The 15,014-nt window shown below is 43.5% G+C and overlaps 1 protein-coding gene across 2 annotated transcripts; it reads right to left on the minus strand.

Annotated features, from left to right (window-relative positions):
* Window positions 1-829: 829 nt before the first annotated feature.
* Window positions 830-12,157, minus strand: LOC145362009 (uncharacterized). Of its 2 annotated transcripts, none has more exons than XM_080218033.1 (4): window positions 12,068-12,157; window positions 10,607-10,714; window positions 5,615-9,246; window positions 830-3,955 (listed from the first exon to the last, which is right to left on the minus strand). In XM_080218033.1, exons 2-4 carry the CDS (start codon window positions 10,687-10,689, stop codon window positions 3,918-3,920), a joined length of 3,753 nt encoding a protein of 1,250 aa, XP_080074159.1. In that variant the 5' UTR covers window positions 10,690-10,714; window positions 12,068-12,157; the 3' UTR covers window positions 830-3,917. The 2 variants fall into 2 exon arrangements, with proteins under 2 accessions (XP_080074159.1, XP_080074160.1); XM_080218034.1 differs by lacking the exon at window positions 12,068-12,157 and adding an exon at window positions 10,812-10,839.
* Window positions 12,158-15,014: the final 2,857 nt, after the last annotated feature.

Here is a 15,014-nt window from a genome sequence, read left to right on the forward strand (position 1 = left end):
TTAGCACAAATTTTATCAGCAATTTTCTGTCTCCATATATGTTTTTTGGATAAAATTACATACTGTTGTCTTGAATCTCACATTCCCCTCCTTGTCAAGTCACCCTGATTCCTGAGATAAAACGTGCATTTATAATACCCTGTTTGTGATCTGAGGGTGTCCTAAAGTGTGTCGCTGTTTGCAAATTTACAGTTCCAGGTTTGAATCTGAAACAATTGGCTGCGTCATCTTTGTCAGCACCAGAACTCCTATCACTGTCTAACAGATATGTCAATAAATACACACCACAAGCTATTTGAGAGAAATAATGTATTGTAACATGAACATATATTTTATATACATGTATGATGAGTTCATTGGAATACAAAGTTTATAGGATGAAGTCTCAACTGCACACAAATGAGTCAAAGTAATGAATGGTAAGTCGGGGGGAGGACATTACAACTTAGCTGGATCCTGGTCTCCCCTTCGTGTTCATTCATACATGTTACAGCAAGGATTACAGTGGAATCAGGAATGGGGTCCCAACTGTTTCATCACCCGCCTGGTCCAATGAAAGTATGTCAATTGCACTGTCCTTGCTGCAGTTCTATTGCAAGGCACATAACTTAGCATAAGTAGGGGATGCGATCCCGAGACGTTTAGGATCTCTAGTTATTGCAATTCAACCATCAGGAGAGCTCTGGTTATCTCTTTAGCCTTCTGCGTCATAGGATCATAGAATCCCTACAGTGCAGAAGGAGGCCTTTGGCCATCAAGTCTGTACCGATCCACCTTTTTTTAATCTTACCCAGACCCTATCCCCATAGCCCCATGTATTTACCCCACTAATCTATACATTGTCAAACACTAAGGGGCAATTTATCATGGCCAATCCCCCTAACCTATACATCTTTGGACATTAAGGGATAAGTTACCATGGCCAATCCATCTAATCTACACAGCTTTGGACCGTGGGAGGAAATCAGAGCACCCAGAGGAAACCCACACAGACATGGGGAGAATGTGCAAACTCCACACAGACAGTGTCAGTCAGGTGAGAATGAAGCCTTTTGTCAACACAAACATTCATTATTTCTCCAGCCCAGTTGAAATCTGTACAGTAGCTGAACTTGCTAATGTTTTGCGTGAATCACTGAAATCATTGCAGCAATCTAGAAATGAAGCTTATGTGAATTGGAAATTCTTCAGGAAAGATTGTGTTAAAAGGCAAACAAATTTAAGATGCAAGTCAATTTCAAACGTAACTTCACAGCATCCAAGTGCTCACATTACCATAAGAGCTTTATATCAAAAACCAAAGGATTGCTAATAGCATAAAACGCAGGCTACATCCTGATCAATTTTAATTACTTCGAGGGTTAAGATATATATTAAAATGGAACTAGTGTGGTTACAATTGGTTCATATTGATTAGTCACAGCAAATATTTAATTAACTCTAAATGATCACGTTGTCTAATACTGTTACAATAAGAGGAGGTGGTGGTGTAATGGTATTGTCACTGGCCTAGGAATACAGAAACCCAGGATAATGCCTTGGGGACCTGGGTTCCAATCCCACCATGACAGATAGTGAAATTTGAATTCAATTTTTTAAATATCTGTAATTAAAGGTCCACTAATGACCATGAAACCATTGTCAACTGTCATAAAAGCTCATCTGGTTCACTCATGTCCTTTAGGGAAGCCATGATGTGGAGGTGCTCGTGTTGGATTAGGGTGGGCACAATCAGAAGTCTCACAAAACCAGGTTAAAGTCCAAGAGGTTTAGGTCAAAATCCTACTAACTGTCCTGGCTTGGGACAATTCACACCTCTTTAACCTGTGATTATCCCTCTCTCCACTAGCACTGTCTGTACCTGTAAAGACACCTAAAAAGACTTGCATTCCAACCATAAACTTGCAATTGTGTCTTTGTCTATATATGCCGTGTTTGTGAATCTACCTCTCCACTTACCTGATGAAGGAGCAGCGCTCCAAAAGCTCGTGATTCCAAATAAACTTATTGGATTTTAACCTGGTGCTGAGAGATTTCTTTAGGGAAGGAAATCAGCTGTCCTTATTTGGTCTGACCTACACGTGACTCCAGAGCCATAGCAATGCAGTTGACTCTTAAAATACCCTCTGAAATGGAGGGCAGTTAGAGATGGGCAATAAAAGCTTCCCCAGACAGACAGTCACCCACATACCAGGAAGGAATTTTAAAAAATCCTTGTTCGAGATCTGAGATAGAGAAGCAAATTTTTTTGCTAGATGCTTGAGGTGCAGGTGCGTGTGCGTGCACACGCGCGCATGCCTGTGTTGGCTCTATTCTCTCTCCACAGATGCTGCCAGACCTGCTGAGATTTTCCAGCTTTCTGTGCTTTTGTTTTAGGTTCCAGCATCCACAGTAATTTGCTTTTAAATAAAATTGGGCCCCTCACATAATGAAATCTCTGCGTGTAAAATGGAGTAGCAGCTTTTTATCTTTACTGTCCACTCGTTTCGTGTGCAACTTGGATTCCAGTTAATATTTTCCTATCTGCCTTTTTTGCCAACTATGCTTAACATATTTAAGCAGAAGCTGTCAGGTTGAAAAGCAAGCCTTGCACTCAAAATTTCCCTCACACTTGAGTAATAGTGCTTTGAGAATATGATTTGAACAGAGAATGAACATAAACAGAAAAGGATGTTATGCGCATTTAAAATCTGTTACAAAATAGATTGCAATTTGAAATTTGAGATTTAAAGCAGAGTTGCTCACATGTAGCTGCTGGAAATACAGCCACAGGCATTTTAGACAGAGAAACTGCAACTCGATAAGTAAGTTTAATCATGCTCGTGAATTTTGCATTAATGTCTTCATTTTGTTACAATTCCCCTGTTTCCAGTAGTGAGCACTCAGCACACAAACAAACAGCTTGCAGCAGCTGCCTTTATTGAACAGGTATCTCCAGAGAAAAATATGCCACTCACTCTATTTCACTCACAAGATTCATTCTAGCAATGGATGGTTTCAAAAGATCGCCAGACTGAGCAAAAATGTGGCAGGCAGGTTTAGAACAACTTTGTTGGAAAACTGACACCTTGATTTCAGTCTTCGTAAACTTTAAATCCTGCAGTTTATTTTTAAAGATTGCACTTCTGTACACCAGAGCCTGGTGTTGCTCTTGGCATACCCTCTCCCCCACACTCTTCACTGAACCAGGATTGATTCCCTGGTTTGATGGTAATGGTAGAATGGAGGATATGCCAGGCCAGGAGGTTACAGATTGTGGTTGTATACAATTGCTGCTGCTGATGGTCCCATAGCGCCTCATGAATGCCCAGTTTTGAGCTGCTGGATCTGTTCAAAATCCATGCAAATTGGCACAATGGTAGTGCCACACAATATATGAGATGGTTCATTATTTCAGTGTGTGCGCGTATGCATTATTTCCTGCACAATATAACACTCGGTGTGTTTCTTACCAGAATGGCTGTGATTTCACTTGCATAGATTTGACTATTTCATATGTGTTGAATAGGTCCAATGTATGCCCATTTTGTTATCTAATAGATATATTTAAATGCATGATATATGACCTTCATTCTACAGTGATTGGGATTTTCCAAACACCGATTTCTATTGGTAAAATTATGTAATAAATGGGATTCAGCAATATGATTTATGTCTATCTATAATTTGATTCTCATCTTCCAAGAATATCTTGTCCTGAATTATTTACAATGGGACCCATTGCATAGACTGGTAGACATCATGTTCCCCTCTACCATCACAGCATCTTCATTCTGTAGATGTACATTTCCATCAAGCAAAGATAAAACTTACATTTGCAGTATTTTAACTCATCCGTTGTCCCATTAAACAAGAGGCCCACTTCTGCAGCTCTGGTCACTTGATACTGCACAGGATTTCCATCTCTTCCGTACCTCTTAGTGAGCCTCACCAGTGCATTCTGCATCACTTTCCCCTGGCCAACAACAACCACAAATGTTAACAATAAATGACAATAAATGATTTTGGGGGGGAGGGGGGAGGAGGGAGGAGGGGACAGCAAAAATAAAAATATGCTGTCTCTCACTATGGCTAGTTAGATTAAGAACAGATATGATTCTCGGATCAAACTAGCTTCTCAAACTACGTACAACTGACATACAAAAAACAACAAGAACAGTATAGCACAGGAACAGGCCCTCTGGCCCACCAAGTCTGCGCCAACACAGATACCTCTCTACATACAACTAACCTTGGACTAAATATTCATATTGAATGTGTACAGTAATATTACATGCAAGACAATTGTACTGAAATGCCTCCAATCTATGTAGATAATTTGAATATCATTGCACTTACAGTACAGAGTAAAGTTTATTTATTAGTCACAAGTAGGCTTACATTCACACTACAATGAAGTTAGACCATAAGACATAGGAGCAAAATTAGGCCACTCAGCCCATCGGGTCTGCTCCACCATTCAATCATGGCTGATATTTTTCTCATCCCCATTCTCCTGCCTTTTCCCCATAACCCCCGATCCCCTTATTAATCAACCCGGCCTCCTCTGTGGCAATGAGTTCCACAGATTCCCCACTCTCTGGCTGTAGAAATTCCTCCTCCTCTCTGTTTTAAAGGATCGTCCCTTTAGCCTGAGGTTGTGCCCTCTGGATCTAGTTTTCCCTACTAGTGGAAACATCCTCTCCACGTCCACTCTATCCAGGCCTCGCAGTATCCTGTAAGTTTCAATAAGATCCCCCCTCATCCTTCTAAACTCCAACCAGTACAGACCCAGAGTCCTCAACCGTTCTTCATACGACAAGCTCTTCATTCCAGGGATCATTCTTGTGAACCTCCTCTCGACTCTTTCCAAGGCCAGCACATCCTTTCTTACTCATAGGGCTACTGTGAAAACTGTGGCACAGTTCTACAGACTGATCGTTTTCAAATGGTTCTAATGTTCTTTTGAATGTATTGAAGCACCTCAGAGTGTAACATGATCTACAAAGAAAATCTGAATATCGTTGCATTCTGTGATGGCCATTTTGAAATGTTTTGTCATGTTCTTTCAGATGTTTTACGAATAAAGCATTTTTCTGCAACAAAAAAAGCATGCAACAGATGCCACACCATCCACGTGATCCCCCAAGGATCATTTGGATGAGGTTTAACAGAAAAAAACGAGTTTTGAATGCAACTGAGTGGACGGGGTTTCACCTGGAGTTCTGCAATCTCAAGTCAGATTTAACAGGATATGTAAAAATCGTTACATGAGGTTTGGGAAAACATGTTGTTTGGATTATAGATGTGGTGGCCAAAGTTCAATCAGATATGTTGAACGAGACTGGGAAGAAAATGTCATATTGATTTTGTCAAGTGAGATAAAACAGGACATTTCATACCAGGGAGGTGGGGGCGAGTACAGGGCGATGTGTATTAATAACCTCAGAGCTTTTTAAGGTCAATTGAAGATTCCCTCCCTGAAACTTTGCTGAAGGGGTAAGGACACATTGGTAGATCCTGTGATGGCTCACAGGCTCTGATTCACTTTCAGTAAAATGCACAGAAGACAATCATCCTGTAAGTGGGGGCAAGCCCCCCAATACAATCAGCCCTCAGTCAGGGGGCCACTTACCTGGAGTGTCACTTCCATTCATTTCAGTGTCTGAGTTGCTTAGAACGTCGCTCTCGCTTGCTCTTGTTTCGAGTGCCATCTTGGTACATTCCAGACTTCCAGCGTCATCAGATGGTTCTGTGAGGGTGGTACTTGTGGCAGTGCCACCTTCTGGCTTACTCTCATCCTGGTCCTCTGACAGTTCCTTCTCTGGGGTGAAGAACACCTCGGCTTCCACCTGATGGATGTGCACCCCGGAGTCTGTATCCGCCAACTGTTGCACCTTCTGATCTTCAGTGTTCTCCTGCAGGCTCCCTGCCTTTGCATCTTGCTCTGGAGAGGAGATCTTGCTTTTGCCATCCATTGTAGCTTCCTCACTCCCGTGTGCCCGGCTGGACATGATCACAGTGTCTGCGGAGGTGCTGCTGTCCGTGCTGCCAGGAGACAGCTCCTCGCTCCTGTCTGGAGCTGTCACTTCATTCACCAGGAGCCGCCCCACCTCCTCATCATCCGACTCGGAATCGGGAGCTGTGTGCCGACGGATCCGTGAAACTGACTCAAACACCATGTCCTGCAGGCCCTGGGCAGCTGCCTCAGATCCCTGCTCACCAACACTCCGAAGAGCGGGGTGCTCCGAATCTTCCTTGTTCCCTGCGTGGGGCCTGGGTTCCACAGGGAGCAAGGAGATTTCACCTTCTAGTCTTTCTTGCTGCATCTGATGCTCCTCAGGGATAGGAGTCTTATTGCCGGTCCCTGAATCAGTCTCTCCATTGCACCTCAGCTCATCCAGCAAGTCATGGGCAGCATTAGAAGGCTGCAAGGTGCCAACAGTTACTGGTTCAGGCTTTTTCCATCCATCATCATCTATTTTTTTCTCAAATGTGTCCACACAGTCATCAATCTGCTGTCCTGATTTCTTCTTTGTGGGTAGTTCATGGGCTGCACAATCCTCCCCAGTCACTTCACTGTACATCTCCTGTTGCTTAGGCCCAGTCTCCACCTGGAGTTCACTGGAATCTGTGTCAATATTGGGAAGACCTAGTATGCGGCTGGCCCTTTCCTTCATACTTTCCTTCACTTTGATAGGGGGCAATGGATCTTCGGTTTTCTCAAGGTCTCTTTTACTGGTTTGGGGATCTCTGCTGCCATTAATTTCTGAAAGACTGTCCCTGTCATAATGACCGCCAGTGATTTCGCTAGATCTGCCTTCAACTGTTTCTTCCACTCGCCCACTTAAGTCTCCCTTTGCACTCCAGTCATTGGCCTTCTTGTTATCAGGGAAGGTATCACGTTCAAGTGAAGCTGCGATATCTTCAACCTCTATCGGGGATGAGAATCTCACTCGCTCTTTCTTTGGTGAAGAAATGTATTCCACTTTAACTATTGCAGAACTGGCATCGATAATGAAGACTCCATCTTGCTCTGAGCTCCTGATCACGTCTTCGCGTTTGGACTGATTGGCTGTTCTCACTGAAGAGTGCAGTGGCTGCTTCCATTCAGGCAGTTTCCTTTCTCGATGCTGATGAGCTACATCATTCCCTGTGACCCATTTGCTGCAGAAGTGCTCACTGTCCAGCGAAGCATCCCAAGCTGGCCTCTTCACAGAGCAAGGCTTCCCAAGTACCTTCCATTCCAAACCCGACACTTTCCGCTCACATTCAATGCCATCTGGCCCGTATCGATGACTGGGCGTCAGAGCAATTTGCCCCATTTCCTTTTTCACATGGCCTCTGTCCCACTGACCACTGTTCTGTCCTGCCACCTGCAAACCACTTAATGGATTTTCAGCACCCCTTCGATTAAATCCCTCTTTTCTCAAGGCGCTCTCGGGGTCTCTCCATCTTGTGATCGCTTCCCCACCTCCGTAATATGGCTGCTGCCTCATTCTGCCAGCGCTCAAATGGTGCTCTGAACTAGGAGCGTAATTCAGGTTTGGTCTGCCATAGTTCTCAATATTGTCATAGGCGCTTCTATATGGCATCACATCTGGATGAAACTCCTGTTGGATTGGGTAAGCATGAGCATCCACGCAATCCTGAGACCTTATTGCTTCCATGTTGGCAGATTTGGAAGCTTTAAGCTCAGGAAACCGTCTCTCGCGCTGGGTCAACAGGGATGGCTCAAGGCTATCCGGCCAGCTTGGCACATTTGACTTCTTGCCAACTTTGGGAAGTGTATTTGACCTTGAGTCTTGAGCTGACTGGCTGCTGTTGGGCCTAGAGATTAAACAGAAGACAACTTCACCTCTTTTACTTCGAAGAACGTCACCCTTCATCCTGCTTTGCTCGTGGTTCTTCAGATCCTCCTCTCTGGGCCGATCCCCCAATTCAATATGTGGATTTTGTGCTTTGATTCCTTCGTGCTTCAGATCGGATCGTTTATATTTTTCCTTGGTGCTTCTTCCAGATGTGTGATACAGCGGGAGGCTAACTTCTTTTGGGTGCTGTGTAACTCCGGGATATCGATACGCATTCATCGCATGCCAGCTATTATAATTGGTGCGGGTGTCCTGCTCACTCAGCAGTTCCCCAAAGCGTTCAGGATCAATAAATTTTCTCTTCTGATTTACCTGGCCCAGTTTCTCATTTCTACTAACTTCAGGATAATTCCGTCTATTGGCAGTCACGTTTGCAAAGTAATCCTGTGAGGGTTTAAATCCTAGTTCTGAAACTGGAGGATAAGTTCGGTCTCTTTCTCCATCAAATTGGCCCGAATATCTAGCTTGAAATGCTGATTTCACATTTGACCCCGAAACATCGTAACCACCCTGAGGTTTTCTCTCTCTGCACGATGTTTGCTGGCGGATGTATTGAGGCAGGTCATTCTGGCCTGGAAAGCTGGCAGCCTTTTGAAGAGGAGCTTGACCTCTCTGCATATTCCTCTGACAGTTCTCAAACTGTGCAATTTTTTTCCCCTGCTCCGCTTTCATTTTCATCTGCAAGTACATCTCGTAGCTTGGAGGTTTTGGGGGCCGGTCCTTGTAGCCCTTACCTTCAAAACTACTGGGGGACAGCGACATTCTCATTTCTGGTAAATCTTTCAGGGGGCCAAGCTGTCTGTAGTCTGGTAGATTGGAAGCATTACTGTTGGACCAGTGACCTCTTGTCCACTGCTCTTTATAAAATGGATACACTTCGGCCTGTCTGTATTCAGCAGGTTGGTTGAGGGGAGGCGGCGGCTGGGGCAAATCCCTTATATCCAGGGGCTCCCATTCCTCATAGATTGGTTCATAGAGTAGAGGCAGAGGTCGCCGAGCCTGCTTTTGCTGAAGTCCCAGTGGCCGTTTGATTTGCTCTGGGGGGCTCCAGCCTCTTTCCTCGTTTATGCGGCTTTCTTTTGCCTCCTGCATCCTCGTGTAGTACACATCCCCATTTTCTTTTGACTCCCACTTTTCCAAGTCCTCCAGGCTGCCCGTGTCCCAGTGTCTCTCATGCCTGGGTGCCTTTGCCTCTTTGCCCATTGCGACTTTGCTGGATATGCCAGGTTGCCACTGGTTTGTCCATGGGTCACTGTGCACATTTCTGTGATGCACTTCCCCACAATTCGTGGACTCCTGCAGAATGTATGGAAATGATTCCTTTTGCCTCCTGGAATTGATATCTCTCTCAGTTCTCGCCAAGGGCAGAGGTGGCATCAAAGCTTTTTCCCAATAACTGTAAGCAAGAATAAATCAATAGCTTTCCTCTGGGTTAGGTGAAATGCAAATTTAACAAATACATCCTGCAAGACTAAGATTCGTAATGCTGAGTATTTGTTCAATAGACTCACTGACAGCAACTTCAGGATTTTTGTGTTACTCTGCACATGCAGAATCCAGAAATCACTGCTGCTTTTAGTGACAGCAAATCATAGAATCCCTACAGTGCAGAAGGCGGCCATTTGGCCCATCATGTTGCACTGACTCCCCAACAGAGCACCCCACCAAGGCTCTACCACCATAACCCCACAGACTTACCCCACTAATCCCCCTAACCTACACACCTCGTGACATTAAGGGGCAATTTAGCATGGCCAATCTACCTAACCTACACATCTTTAGACTGTGGGAGGAAACCCACACAGACATGGGGAGAATGTGCAAACTCCACACAGACAGTCACCAGAAGCCAGTATTGAACTCGGATCCCTGGCGCTGTGAGGCAGCTGTGCTGTCTGTTGCAGACTGTTTCCCAGTCATTACTGCTGTAAAGCTCAAGTCACTAATAAAATCTCTGCTTTGTAACACCCTATTGCTTTTAATTCTCAAGGGCAATTAGAGATGGGCAATAAATGTTGGTCTGGCCAGTGATGCCTACATCCAAAGAATTAATTTAAAAGCAGTACAAATGGAACTTATCACCTGGTTCTTGCAATTACACAACCTGGGATGTTCGAGTAACTCAATCATTTTATGATGTGAAGCTATATAGAACATTTCGTAATCAGGAAAGACATACTAAAAATTGGCCCGCATTGCTAAGGATATCAGATTTCAATTTTACTGATACTTTTGACCTTTGATAGAATCATATCACACCACATCAAATTAATTGCAGATTAGCTTGCCCCTTTATTTTGATGGGTTCCTTATCTAATCTGTTTCCTGTTTATTTGCATGGTGTGTATGGAACCCATTCAGGCATCAAATTGAGATGACATTTACATAGTGAGTGCCTCCAACAAGAGCAGCAGTTGCTTGGCCTAATAGGTGATTGACTATTGTGTGCCCTCTAAGAGGCCTATATATAGCGAGCTTGAAGGTTAGAGAATCAAGTCTAACTAGGACAGATGACGCAGGTTAGAATTTAGTCACAACTAAAAATATGCCACTTGCTTGATATATGGCGCAATATCCCAGCAGATGCGCTCTCTAAATTAATTTTGATATCATCACTCCAGGCAACTGACAGAACTGGAACTGAAACACTAAATTCAAGAAAATGGCAAATATTAGCCACTGACTAAAGAAACAATATTAATCAAACATATTCTTCATCCTTTACAAGATGGACAAAGCCATTCATTGGTGCTTACGTGGATCTCCCAGGAAAGGTTCCATATCTACCCAGGGAGTCATAGTTGCCATAGTTGTCATAATTCCTCATTCCAGAGTTCATTTACTCTCTTTTTTTCAATTTTCACCTTCAAAGGGGAGAAAAATGATTCAATAACAAAAGAGAAAAAAACATTTGGATGTGACTATGCTGCCTAATATCATAGTGCTTTATGCTATACGTACTGAAGTTTGACTTTCTCTGTCCCATAGCACTTCCCACTCCTCCAAGCTCCACTTCAGAGCAGCAGGTCTTCCAAGCACAGTGATGTGATTCAGGAATGGAAGCAGGGAGCCCAATGTCATCTCAGAGTGTATACAGCACACAACAGCCGTGGCTCAGTGGGTGGAATGCTCATTTAAACCAGAAGGTCATGGTTCAAGCCCCATCTCAAAGACATGAGCACATCGTCCCAGTTGACACTCCCAGCACAGCACTTGGAGAGGAGTTGTGAGCTGGGGGAGGCGGGGCGGGGGGGGAGGGGGGGTAGTGTGCCTCTGAAAGGGCGTGAGGCACTAAAACAAAACACTGTCTGCCTTCTCAGGTAGACTGGTGGCATAATGGCACAGTGGTTAGCACTGCTGCCTCACAGTGCCAGGGATCTGGATTCAATTCCAGGCTTGGGTCACTGTCTGTGTGGAGTCTGCACATTCTCCCCCTGTCCGTGTGGGTTTCCTCCCACAGTTCGAAAGACGTGCTGATTAGGTGCATCGACCGTGCTAAATTCTCCTTCAGTGTATCTAAACAGGAGTGTGACGACTGGGGGATTTTCCAGTAACTTCATTGCAGTGTTAATGTAAACCTAGTGACAAAATAAATAAACTTAAACATAAGTGAAAAAAAATCTCAGGACACTATCTCAAAGGGGAGCAAAGATGTTCTCGCTGGAGTCCTGACCAACATTCATCCCTCAAAGGAACACCACTACAAAAAAAAATCAGGTCATTATCACAGGGCTTCCTGTGGGAGCTTGCTGTGCACCAATTGGCTGTCATACGTTGCATTTCACAACAGTGACAATACTTCAACAAGTACTTCACAGGCTGTAATGCACTTTGGAACATACCAAGTCAATGAAGGGCGCAATATTAATGCAAATCTTTCTTTTACCGAGTATTGATTTATTTGATCTGTAGAAAGTTTGAAACTCTGAAACTTCCAGGAGGGAAACGATGGTGAAAGGAATTTGAGAAAAGTGCTAATTAAAAATCAATCCACCAACCCAGTAAGAGTTTCATCCCCAGTGTAAGCTATTTTTACAAAACTGGCAATTGTTCCAGTAGAAATTAGGAAGCATGACTCCAAGTAAATGAAAGTCTATGGTTCTATAAATGTTCTCAGACTTGCTCTCTAAACAAACTTCATACTGTGCTACATGGTGATGGGGAGATTTAGGCATTGGGCATTTGGAAAACAAGACAAATATACGCAACTTACTCACCAACTGCTCAATGTAATGTGCAGACCTCCGTGTCTCTGGCTCGCTCGCTGTGTTGTCTTCCCTCGGTCTCCCCTCCCAGCTATCATTCAGCCCTCCGCCTTGCTGGATTCCAAATGACGAGTTATTATTGTTTGAAAGTATACTCTTAATCAAGTCCTGTGTTTGCTTTTCCTTCCTTGGTGCTACAGAATTCAACTCCCTGAATGAGATTGACAATGCTTGTAATTTACTGCTAAAATGTAATAATTACAAACTACACAGATTAGAGCCAAAAGATTCTCTAGCACCAACACTCCCACCAAATTCTGCTCAAATTCCTCTTCATGTGGAAGTAATGAGCTGAAAGCATCCAGCTAACAGTGCTGATATCAGCATTTCATGAAATTTGTGCTGGCAGTCGAAACAGTGATGGCTACTGCCTCTCCCTCTCTCGCAAACACTGATATCATTTTGTTGTTCCAGCAAATTTTTGGAATTAACAAATTTAGGTGCATTTTGCTGGGCTTGTTCTGAGTAAGGTGGGACAGAGTGGCCCAATGGTTAGCACTGCTGCTCTCACAGCATCAGGGACCCGGGTTTGATTCCCAGCTTAGGTCACTGTCTGTGCAGTGTCTACACATTCTCCAGGTGCTCCGGTTTCGTCCCACAGTCTGAAAGATGTGCTGGTTAGGTGTATTGGCCATGCTAAATTCTCCATCAGTGTACCCGAACAGGTGCCACAGTGTGGCAACTAGAGGATTTTAACAGTAATTTCATTGCAGTGTTAATGTAAGCCTACTTGTGACTAATAAATAAACTTTAAACAAGAATTTAGTCCCATCTTAGCCCCCGGAGTGCTGATTGCCATTTTTCTGATCGAAGATCATCACAAGCGATTTCAAACTCCTACACTGAGGGAAGCAAGATGGGCCAAGGTGGGAGATTGGCGACTGCAAACAATCAGATGGGATTTTGGCACATTCACTGGGCTGCCCTTTAAAATTGTATTTGTACTTTCTCCAAACTTGAACCCAAGCCCCAGTTAATCTCTTCACATTTGTTGCGACTACAATTCTATTTCATCCCCAAATATTTTAATTTTGACAGATTCTTCAATACACCCTCCCACATAAAACACTTTCAGGCAACAAGGTCAAAGTCAAGATATTTCTCTGCAACTGTTGCCAATTGGCAGTTCTGCACTTACGTTGTAAAGTGTAGATTAGAGAAATGTTTACTTTTCCTAACTCCAGGTGGTGAAATATTCCATTATTCATGCAAACAGTGCTAACGCAACAATTTTGCAAATGCTTTAACCAATGCCCCAACATTGGAGAGGAAATCAAATCGATACAAGGCTCCTTTTTGTTCAACATAATATAACTTGCACTAGAAACAATGACACTATAGAAACTAACAGTGAGTCAACTCTGGAACTCAAACTACTGGTTCCTAGATTGTAATTGTTGGCTTTCACACCATCTTAATTCAACACTTCCCCAGTTAAACACGCCCAGCTTGCAAGTTAACGCATTTAATTTTGTGCACCATTTGTACGATGCAACTATCCTCCACTCACTGCATTTTGCCAGGGAAATAATCCTGCTGTAGTCGGGAGTCTCTGCGTTTCACTCATGAACTCAGAAATTACACTAAGCCCACAAATTCTGCCTCCATCTCACCAGCTGACATAAGTAACTAATTAGCTAGCCATTGTCCTCGAAGGCATCTCTATTAGAGACAGACAGTTGGTGAGATGTAGCTTGGTAGGTACCACTCTAAGTGAGAGGAAAAGTGGGGAGGCAGGCTTCAAAGAACTACTACAGCAACGTCAATATTCACTCTATTTAAAAGAACCCATTTTTAAGTTGGCCTGATTTGGAGCAGGAACATCATTGTGTTCACAGACCATGTCTTAGATGGGTCGCCAAGGCCCAAGAAGATCTGCAGGGAATTCCAACCAATAAAATGCAAACTGTGAGTGTTTGACAGACTAAAGAGTTAGACAGGTGACTTGATCTGACCATCAGGACTTTAGAGGGAAGATCATTATAGCTCAATTTGAAAGGACAGTTTTATACAGTTGAAAAGCACACATACACTTACACATTCAGCAAAACTGCTTAACCTCCGCTGATCTGATCCTTCTCATTTGAACCTGGATTTTAAAGTTAGGTCATTAACTAGAATTAGTGTTTCACCCACAGCGCAGGGGAAATATTTCAACTTGCAAGTAGGGGTTCTCTTTACTGCTAATATAGGCTTCGGAAAGGTTTGATTAAAATCCCTAAGTTTTAAAAGAAGAGGATTTTTTTTAAAAAAAGGGAAGGACAGAAAAAGGGAAGGAAAAAAAGGGAAGGAATGGGAAGGACGGAATGAGTAATATGGACAAAGAGCAGTTGATATCACAAAGTGAAATATGATCTGGCCATGTAAACCATTGGTGTTTGTGGGATCTTCCGGTGCACAAATTAGCTGCTGTGTTTCCCACATTACAGCACCACCACACTTCAAAAAGCACTTAATTGGCTGGAAAGGGGTTTGGGGCATCTAGGAGTTGTGAAAGATGCTACATAAATGCAAGACTTTTCCTTACTCCTCTAACTTGGTTGTTCTTGTTGTTACTCCTAATAAGTGGCTGTGATGGAAGAATCAATCCACACTGGCCTTTTACGTTAAAGCCAGGTTATTGAAAGATACTTCCTCAATCCTGCTAAGATACAAGAAGCTCTCGCCCGCAAATTGTTCCAACTGTCTCTATTTATAGGCCAATTAATGACACAGTTTTAACCAACAATTCTCCTAAGGTAATTATCACACCTTGTAATTAACAGTACACTAATACTTGTTGGTGAGCTTTGAAACCCTGGACAAGAGCAAGCAACAATTCACCCTCCTTTTCTGCTGCATCAGAGTGACTGGGGTAGCACAGTGGTAGGCACTGCTGCCTCACAGAGCCAGGGACCTA

The sequence above is a fragment of the Carcharhinus amblyrhynchos genome, chromosome X (genome assembly GCF_965287045.1).
Source record: "Carcharhinus amblyrhynchos chromosome X, sCarAmb.v2.hapA, whole genome shotgun sequence".
Taxonomy (NCBI): Eukaryota; Metazoa; Chordata; class Chondrichthyes; order Carcharhiniformes; family Carcharhinidae; genus Carcharhinus; species Carcharhinus amblyrhynchos.

Excerpts from the sequence above, each read along its gene's own strand:
- LOC145362009 (XM_080218033.1), bottom strand. The coding sequence starts at position 10,689 with ATGAACTCTGGAATGAGGAATTATGACAACTATGGCAACTATGACTCC. Across the intron at positions 9,247-10,606 it reads ACCTTTCCTGGGAGATCCAC|TTATTGGGAAAAAGCTTTGA; the intron begins GTAAGCACCAAT and ends TCTTGCTTACAG. Across the intron at positions 3,956-5,614 it reads GAATGGAAGTGACACTCCAG|GGGAAAGTGATGCAGAATGC; the intron begins GTAAGTGGCCCC and ends GTTGTTGGCCAG.